The 10,394-nt window shown below is 28.2% G+C and overlaps 1 protein-coding gene across 1 annotated transcript in view; it reads left to right on the top strand.

Annotated features, from left to right (window-relative positions):
* The first annotated feature begins 1,444 nt into the window (after positions 1–1,444).
* The window catches only part of LOC136981745 (gamma-aminobutyric acid receptor subunit beta-like), a 91,028-nt gene continuing 82,078 nt past the window's right edge, over positions 1,445–10,394 (top strand). The window contains exons 1-3 of the mRNA XM_067278105.1: positions 1,445–1,883; positions 2,882–2,967; positions 5,083–5,150. Of these exons, the coding sequence (XP_067134206.1) occupies positions 1,798–1,883; positions 2,882–2,967; positions 5,083–5,150 (240 nt within the window). The 5' untranslated portion in view covers positions 1,445–1,797. The remainder of the gene's footprint in view (positions 1,884–2,881; positions 2,968–5,082; positions 5,151–10,394) is intronic.

Genomic DNA, 10,394 nt, shown 5'->3' with positions numbered 1-10,394 from the left:
TATGGTAAACAATGCTAACATGTGTTACGTTCCTACGGTAACATGTGGCATTGGATACAACCTGAAAGATACTTCCTTGTAAATGAGAAAAGTAAGAAAATTTGTGTCTCCATCTGGTGGCGAAAAAGTGCCCTAATGAAATTTAAAATTACATTTTACAGTTATATACAAATGTGCGCGTAAAAATAAAATTGTAAGTTCACCTCACGATACAACACGGAACATTCGTTTGTTTTTAAGGTGAATTAATATATAAATAGATCCTTAAATATATATCACAGCGGTAGCCGTCTGTTCTGTGACGTACACAGCAAACCACTTAATAAGCACTTATTTGATACACTATCGAAAAAGCGCCTAGTATTTAATTTAATGCGATGTATGTTAACATGGATTTGAAGCATGAAAATTCTTAAAAAAATCGATGTAAATTTCCGAAGAATTTCTTTTTTTTTAGGAAAAAAAATTCAAGGAAATTATGTTTATTGTATATTACTTAATTTTTCCGTGTTGTTATATACAATACTAAAAATAAAATAATAAAATAACTTTCGTAATTTAAAAAAAACTTTTACTTGGCACTCTTATGCCAAGTGTAAAGTTATTTGAATATAAAGTGCGCATAAATTACAGATAATTTTTTAAAAAAATTTCTAATTTTATTTACTTTTCGCAAAGAAAATAAATTTAAAAAAATTCGAAATAAAACAAATACATGTACAAATTTTTAAAAAATAAAATTAAATAATAAAAACATTAAAAAAAAATGTTATTAAATAATAAAATACAAGAAATGTCAATAAAAGTGTAAACACAATACAAATTATTTTTGTATAATTTTTATACAGTTTTTACTTGGCGCTTTGTGCAATGTAAAAAATTAATATTTTAATAGAAATAAGTTGCGAAAATAATATCGATAAATTAAAATTAATATGTAAATATGAAATAAATTTTTATTTGGCACATAGTGCCGTATAAATATGGTAAGAATAAGTTTGGAAAATATTATATATGAGGTAATAAAATAAGATAAATTAATTGAAAAGGGTAATATGTAGATATGAAATGAATTTTTACTTGGCGGAGAAAGCGCCAAGTAGAAAAATCATAAGATATTTACATTTTATTCTTTAAAGAACAGAATTATATTGTGTATATATATATATATATATATATATTTTTTTTTTACCTTGTGTTACATTTGTAATTACTTAGTACTTGGCGCTGAAGAGTGCCAAGTAGAGAATATTTAGAAATTAAAAGAGAGAGAGGGAATTTATTTTTTATTTTTTTAATTTTTTGGTTTTGAATTCTTCTCCGACCGAGAAGGATTCCATTACGAATCAGAAACGATGAAAGGTGAAGAAGGGAACGTATGCGCAGATGGCATGCGCATTATTACTTTTGCGATCGATATTCGCACGGCCTGTGAACACCACCGTCCATCGCGGCCATACGAGGCATTGTAGACAGTGCGTTTTGACAGTGCCCCACTTGTCTAATTCAACACGTCGTAGGAATTTACAAAGCTGTTGCAAGCCATCGAATGTAATAAGTACAAGTGTATCGGCGACAATCATACAACAAGAATAGAAAATTTTTTGTGTACAAATAAGAAGAGATATGATAGACAACACGGGCGGCAAAACGCAGTTTTATAACCCTGGATACTACTATTTCGTAGGATATACGTCAGTGTGAAGTTGGATTATCTATAAGAAGGGCATAAGTTAATTTGTGTAACGAGGTGTATACCACCATTCGAGTTCAAGAAAAATAAATGGCTAAGAAGATATGACCAATGTTCGAAACTTGCTGATGTTCAGTGGGTTTTTGGTCATTTTACCACTTCTATGGAACCAATGCTTTGCTTTTTCTCAGTAAGTATGACGTGTGACGTGTTTACTTACGTTTTTTTTATCGGTATATTATGAATATTTGCTGAAGTGTGCGGGGTAAGATGACGAGAAGGAGAGAGAGTGTGTGTGCGTTAAACAGGTGGCTGCCATGGTCACCGCTGTAACATCAGTATCTTCCTTACTGCCAACATAGCAGACAATTGTTGATAATCTTTTTCTCTCTTCACATGATTTATCTTTCTTTGTATCGAATACCCTGGCAATATTCCATGCAGTATTTTATTTTTTATTCCTTTTCATTTTTATCAAATCTCGTAATATTACTTACTCTAACAATACAGCATATGGTCGAGTTGATGCTATTAAAAGCGTTACCATACCAAGTTCATTATCTCCATACTTACTCTATTTGTTTATTTATTTATTTCTTTTTATTTTATCAATTTCATACCCCATTTTAATTATAAATTTAATATATATATATATTTTTTAAAATCTTTATCGTCTTAATTTTTATATACATATATATAAATATATAAAATAATATTTTAAAAAATTTATATATTCCTGTTTACTACAATTTTATATTACAAGATAAAATGTCAAGGTCAGTTACTGACTAAGAATAAAGTAATGTACTATTCCCTATTAAAAATATTATATTGAAATTATATTATTTTAATATATTTTTTTTATTTAATTAATTTAAAAATTAAAGCTATGTGTATGCAAGAGTTGCAAGGTGTTAATGATGAGCTGGGTAGTAAATTTTATTTATTTACTTATTAGAAACAAAAGGAGAAACATTTAAAAATCAATTTTAATTAATATATTTACACAATTTTTTATATTATCATCATCAATACCATCATCAATTAATTGGCAAAATTGATGATACTATTTTGATATATGCCTCAACTAATTCGTATATTTCTACACATTAAGCGTTAAAAATAATTATAATATACATTTATTTATATTATAAATATTTATAATTTATATATTTTATATATTTATAGAGAAAAAGGAAAAGAAATATCACATATATTAAACAGCTTCTTTTCAAACAACAGTTACGACAAAAGAGTAAGGCCCAATTATGGAGGTGAGTAAACTCTTTATTTTTATTTATATATATATATATATATAATATATGTTTTCAGACATGTACATTAAATTTTTCCTGATAATTTTTGGTCAGACAAACACTTTAACCCTTTAAATTTAATTAGTATAATTAAAATATATAATTAACTATATTATATTAAACATACATTCTACTTAATTCTTGCTTGTGTATAGCATAATTTGTAATATAACAAGGGCATTTTTTTCTTTTAGATTTTTTTTTTGTATTTGTTTTATATTTATAATATGAAGGAATTTATAATATAAATTGCAATTTACAATTGAATTTTCTAAAAAATTGAGCGTAACAACGTTACTTTTTACAATTAAAACGATTAATTCTGTGTTTTTGAATTTTGTTTTTCGTTGTTTACGTGTGTTACGGTTGTATATTTTAATAAATTTTACGTGTTTTAATGTTACGTTTGACGTTTGGTTAAGGGAGAGAGATTTTTAAGTGTTTTAGCACCTGAATTTTTGGAAATTATATAATATAAATATGTATTTTTTTAGAAAGGGGGTGCGTATAATTTTTACAAAAGTTAAAAATATCATAAAAATATACACGTAATGTTCAAAATCGTAACAGTAGTGAATTTGGAAATACTTAATTATGCAAAAATGCGTAACAGTCATCGAGAATGCATCATTACGTTGCACCCAGAGACGTAACAATAGTGTGGGTGACGTACACTTTGCATAGATACAGTGATATAGATAGAGACGTTAAGAATATAACTATATGTTATGATCTGAACGTAACAATAGCATAAGCGATATAGATGTAGTAACACTTGATAGTTTTAAATGTATACAAGCAATCTACATGAAAAAATGCGTGACGGTAATTAATAATGTAACTATACGTTACGTAAAACGTAACAATAGTATGAATGATATACATCTGAATATATTTAATAGTTTAAGTGTTTACAAAACAATTTAAATGCGTAACAATTCTCAAAAATACAACAATATATTACAATCAAAAACGTAACGATAACAATTGCTAGTTTAAGATATATATTAAACAATCTACATGAAAAAATGCGTAACAGTAATCAAGAGTACATCAATGTATTAACAATAGTGTAACTAATATGAATTTCATAACACTTGATGGGTTTGAATGCATGCAAAAGAACTTATATACAAAAACATAACGTAACAATCATAACAGCTATCTTCGTAACAATCGTATAAAGCTAACTTATAGTGAATTTAAAGATATATAAAAGTAAAAATGAACACGGAAAAAAGTACACGTGAAATGCCTTAACAATAGTGAAGAATGTAACAACATAACAATCGTAACCGTATCAATAATGAAACTGACGTAGATCTGGAAACACTTGACAGTTTAAATAAGTAAAATACAACTTTATGCAAAATATGACGTAACAATCATGCAAAAGACAACATTAATTTCAATAATGTTAATGGTAACGCGTAACTGTTAGAATGCGAACATGGGAAAGTACGTACATTTAAAAATAGCGTAACGATCATCGAGACTACATCGAAATAACGAACGAAATCGTAACAATAAGCGTAACTGTATAAATTTAGAAGCATTTAATAGACAAAAAACATGCTAATCAAACTCATAACGTAACACTAAATAGAAAAACATTAATATAACGAGAAAAATCGTCATAATATTAAAATTCCTGTAAATTTAGTAACATTTTACAGCATGAAATGTATATAAATAAAAATTGTTATGCGCAAAATATGACGTAACAATCATAGATAAGAAGACGAAATACGACTCTTAAAATCGTAACAATAGAGAAACTGACATAAATTTAAAAACTACAACAATTAAAATATTACGTAAATAATACTCGTGACGTAATAATCAAAACACAACAGTAAAAAATGACGTAATAATCTTCAAAATTGTTACGATTTCTTCCATTTCACTAATAAAACAAGTAAATTACATGACAATTGCGCAAAAAATTACAGAATTAAACACGGAATAAAGGAATTAACTATATTATTTATTATTATTTTAATTTTTTGTATGAAAATTATTTAAAACTGAGAAAAAATTGTATATTTTTTAAATATTTATATATATTGATAGGGCCACCAGTGGAGGTGGGAGTTACGATGTACATTCTTAGTATTAGTTCAGTTTCCGAAGTACAAATGGTAAGTGTCTAGTATTTTTTTAAATTAAATTTAAACAATTTAGTTGTATGTATACATTACCTGAATGTGATTGGGATGTTGCCAAATTTCTTTGTTTAAATAGGCCAAAAAATTACTAAAATATTTGAGTTTTGTTAAATTATTTTAATTTTACAAGTAGTAAAATAAAGGTTTGTTCTCTCATCTTCTTTCCAGGGATGTGAGGGAGAGTTTCTCACCTCGTTTTTTGGGGGGTGAGAAGGGATGCTCCTCATCATTTTAGGGATGAGAAAGAACGTTTCTCGCATCCAGGAGGGAATGATTTCAAATTTTATTAGCAGAAGAATGGAGGGAGGTTCGTTTATCACCCTCTTTCTAGGGATTAGAGGATGTTTCTCATCCCGGATTTTGGGGGTGAGAAGGAATGGTTCTTTTCCAAAAATATTTTAAAAATTTTATAATTAGTTGAATGTAAAAAAATTAATTTCTCACCCCATTTCTGAAGGTAAGGGGATTGTTTTCCTTTCTTTTTGAAGGGTGAGAACGAGCTTTTCTAACATCCACATAGGGTTGATTTCAAATTTATTTAGTAGAAAGTTCGAAAAATTCAATTTTTAAGTACGAAAAAGTATATTTTTACTCGATTTTTGGACCATAAAAATATTTACAACCTCCAGAAAGGGGGGGATTTTTAAATTTTATAATTAGTAAAACAGAAGGTTCGTTTCTCACTCCCTTTCCACGTATGAGAGGAATGTTTCCCACCTCGTTTTTTAGGAGTGAAAAGGGATGCTACTCATTATTTTGAGGATGAGAAAGAATATTTCTCTCATCTAGAAGGGTGTGATTTTCAAATTTTATAATTAGTAGAACAGAAGGTTCGTTTTTCACCCCCTTTCCACGTATAAGAAGGAATGTTTCTCACCTCGTTTTTTAAGAGTGAAAAGGTTACATTTCTCATCTCTTAAAAAGGACGTTATCCTCACTCCCAACGAAGGATAATTTAAATTTTATAAGGTTTCTTTCTCACCCCAGAAAGGAATAAGAAACGTTTATTAAACTAAGGAGAAAAAAACAAAAATAAAAATTAAACATAAAATTCTCACTTTCTAATAATTTAACAAAGTGAAATCAGAAAATATTTTGATGTGTAATTAAGAAATTAATTAGTTATACAATATTATGTTGATTATCTTGGAAACTAATGATGTGTTTAAACAAGGTTGACTCACTAACTTCGTCCAATCTAGTTGTGTATTGTTATTAATACAAGATGAAGCATTAGTGCAGCTTCGTGTAAACTTTGTTATTGTTATTATTAAATAGTATATAAATAACTTTGATATTGTTATTTTAAAATCTTTATAATTATTATTATTTTTAGTATTAAGTTTATAAAAAATTAGATAATAATAAAGTATATGGCGCGAGGATTTTTAATGATTCATACATGATCCTTATATCGTTATCGTAATTTATATATTCGCTTATGATTCATACATGTGTCGCCCTTGTGTACGTTCGTTTATGTTTTATACGCTTATCTTATTGATTTCTACATTTTTCTTTGATTCATATATGTACCTGGTAATTTATATTTATACATTTAAGCCTTGATTTATACTCTACCATGTATAAAATTCTGAGCTATGTTATGTAATCTAAAATTCTATGAGCTATGTACTCACCTACCACATAAAATTCCACGAGTTACGCACTCATCTTCCATCAAAATATTTGCATATTCAGCTATGATTCATACATTTATAACATGATTTAGGCCTATATATTCGTCTGTTATTTATATCATAAACGGATGATCCATTTAAATATAGGGATCTTAGATAAGTATATTTTAAAATCGATACATTCATTTATGATTCATACATTCACCCCACGATTTATATTCACTTATATTTACCCTGTAATCCACACACTCGTCTAAGAGCATTGATAATTCTCACATTTACACATTCATCTTATGATTTGTCTATTCATCTGTGATTTATATACACATCCCTTAATATAAATATATAGATCTTATATGAGTATATCTTATTCAACCATAACAGATATCCCATTTATAATTCATCTATGATTCATCCATATTTTCACGTTTATATACTGCATTTATTTATGATTCATGCATTCAACATACAGCTTGTATTCAACTACAACAATTCACATACTGTATGCATTCATTTTACAGCATACATTTTGACTATTTATCTACGATAAGCATCAACATACAAAAAATGTATGTTATTTCTTTTATGTGTAAAAATATATAACAGCCACCTAAAGACGTAAGTGACGTAGACTTGGCATAGATACAGTGACATAGATAGAGCCATTAAGAATATAACTGTACGTTACGATTAGAATAGTCTGCACACTTGCATAAATGTCACGTCATTTTTCACTTCCGCCGTTGGGACTGACGTAGTAATGACGTAAAAGTGTACACTACTCTCAATTTTACGTCACCGTTTACACAATCTATCCCAGAAACCACTAACAAGTTCCAATTTTCTATTGTAACTCCATGAAAATGTTCATAACGTTACTATAAAAAGTGACGATAAGAAAATATCAATAACACATCCACGACCTCAATTTTATCACGTTTCCTACACTCATAAATACAGTTTTTTTCCCTTTTTTTCTACACGCGAACGTTCATACACACAAGCGAATTTCACTTCATTACAGGGATTTTCGACACTAACCTACGACCAGACATTCATATTACTTTCGAAAACGGTAAATTTACGTCATAAACGTGTAATTTTAATAAAATTTATTTATTTGTTTGTTTACGACTTCACTCAGTAATCGCTTTAATCCCCTTTCCCCTGATAGATCGCTATACACTTCTACACTGACCTCATCACACAGTCGAGAGGGAGGAGGAAAAAAAGGGGGTTAACAGAGTTTTAAATCCCTCTCTAATCTACGGATTAATTTTATAAATTTAAATATACTCGCCGCAGTTTATCGTGTAAAAAAATACTAGATCTTTTACTACTAAAATATCGATATAGATAAATATATAATAGTATACATATGTAATGTATCGAACACATGCTCCGAATACAAGTTAACTTCCTATAGCTAAGATCAATAAAGCGCACCTGCTCTATTTGGTATTCATCCAAAACTATTAAGAAAACTAATTTGTTATTTAACTAACTTTAATATATAACTTTTCAACTGTATACTAAACTTGATGACAAAACTTTACTGTCAAATTGACGACTTAAACGTTAAAAAATCACGTGTTAACTTCTTTTCTTATTGTTGTTGTATGCATTGTATCTTATGAAACGACTTTATACTTCTTTGTACACGTGTGTTGACTAATTAGAGTGAATTAGACATGCATTTAGAGTAATTTGGTACTGTTTTTAACACTTGGAAATAGCATTTAGCACACGTTTCGTAGAATTAGAAGTGTGTAGCACACTTTTGATAGAATTAGATGTGTGTAGCACATGTTTTTTTCTAGAGTTAGAGATGTGTAACACGTAGACGTGTCTAGCAGATGTTAACTAGTCTATAAGTTAATTACGAATAGTGTATAATATGTTAAAAGTTGAAGTAAAAAGAATGTTTAGTACATATTTACTTGTTAAATAGTAGAATATTTAGAATATGTTTAGTAGTAAAATTAGAATATATTGTTTAACTCCTGCTGATTTATTTAATTAGAAAATTAAAGTTAGTGCTTAGGGGACGTTGACTTATTTAATAGTGAAAGTAGAAATAGTGTATAACAAATGCATAATACAAAATCATGAATAGTTTGTGGCGCATTTTAATTTGTTCAAGAGTGATATTAACAATAGCGCAGTGTTTTCTTTAACAGAATATTAAAAATATTGTTCAGTAATGTTTCACCCAATTGCTAAGCAACATTGTTAACTTAATTTAAAGCTTAATAACTCTTGTACCTTTTGTTGAATATTTCCGAAATTTTGCAGGGAGGTTCGTATATTAGAAGGAAATGTTTCCTGATATTTTCAGAAAAATCGGTCTATTACTTCGAGAGACAAGGCCCCACTCCCTTAATATTCCCCTACCAAATTTAAAGACTTAAAGGTAATAATAGCAATTATTAAGGATGAAAATAAATAAAGAATACCAGGATAATCTAACAACAACGTTAGCATCTTTTCAATAGTGTAAATATGTCAGTGTTTACAGCATATTTAACAGTATATATTTAGTAAATTTACTTCTTTAGTAAAGTAGAATTTTAAATATGAAAAACCTAAAAACGCTTATTTTTAATATTAAAAATGAGTAGTAAATTTTTCTATATGGGAACTTTCCGAAAGTTTTTTAAATTCAACTGGAAGAGCAAACAGTTGGAAAAGATGAAGAAATAAATGGAGTAGAACAAATAGTGAAACTTTTCTGAGAAGAACACCACATAGGAAGCTGCATCCTTAAAAGAATTTCCTATGTTCTCTTACTGTTTCCTCTTGTTTTTTCTGTCCTGTTTATTTTCTTCTGTGTATTTTTTCCCCTATTTTTTATTCCTTTATTCTTTAACACAATAACTGAATTAAACAATATTTAAACTAGATATTATTCGTTTTTTATTCAGCTAATTTCGTTCCTATCTTCAGATTGTTTCTTAATTTAGTATCGTTAGCTAATGCATTAACATCATCATTATCCTGTATTTCGAGTTAATCTAGGTAGAATTCTTATTATCTTATTCCATTCACAGCACTTCATATACCAAGAATATTCTAGTTAATCTTATAAGCTGGGGGGATGTGTTTCAGATTAGTGTTTTAACTTGGCTAGAAGTGGACATACAATCGATTGGTTGATAGCAATATCTGGGAAGTTTCCCACAACTGACTAGAATTAGTCCCAAGTGTGGACAAGTGCTCTACACTCATAATGCCCTCCAATACGTATATACTATAATAGACCTAACTAGAAGAAAACCAATTAGAAATACACTATAATCAACACAACATACGCTACTAAAGTAATGAATGTTTATTAATAATAAATATTTATAGTATGATCTATTAATAAACTAGTATTAACAGTATTAATTTCGAAAATGAAGCCGTGTTAGTACTGGTAACACGTACTACTGTAGTGCTGTTTGTGTTAATAAACAAGCTGTAGTACTGCAGTACTGCGACAAACAAGTATTTACGGTATTAATTTTGAAAATTTAGTACGTGAATTAGTGTTAATGTTGCAGTATTACTGTTTACAGTTAATAAAAAAAAATCA

Source organism: Centruroides vittatus, unplaced genomic scaffold, assembly GCF_030686945.1.
Source record: "Centruroides vittatus isolate TY-2023 unplaced genomic scaffold, ASM3068694v2 contig_790, whole genome shotgun sequence".
NCBI classification, from domain to species: domain Eukaryota; kingdom Metazoa; phylum Arthropoda; class Arachnida; order Scorpiones; family Buthidae; genus Centruroides; species Centruroides vittatus.
The sequence above is the reverse complement of the archived record's forward strand: the minus strand, read 5'-3'. Positions and strand labels throughout refer to the sequence as shown.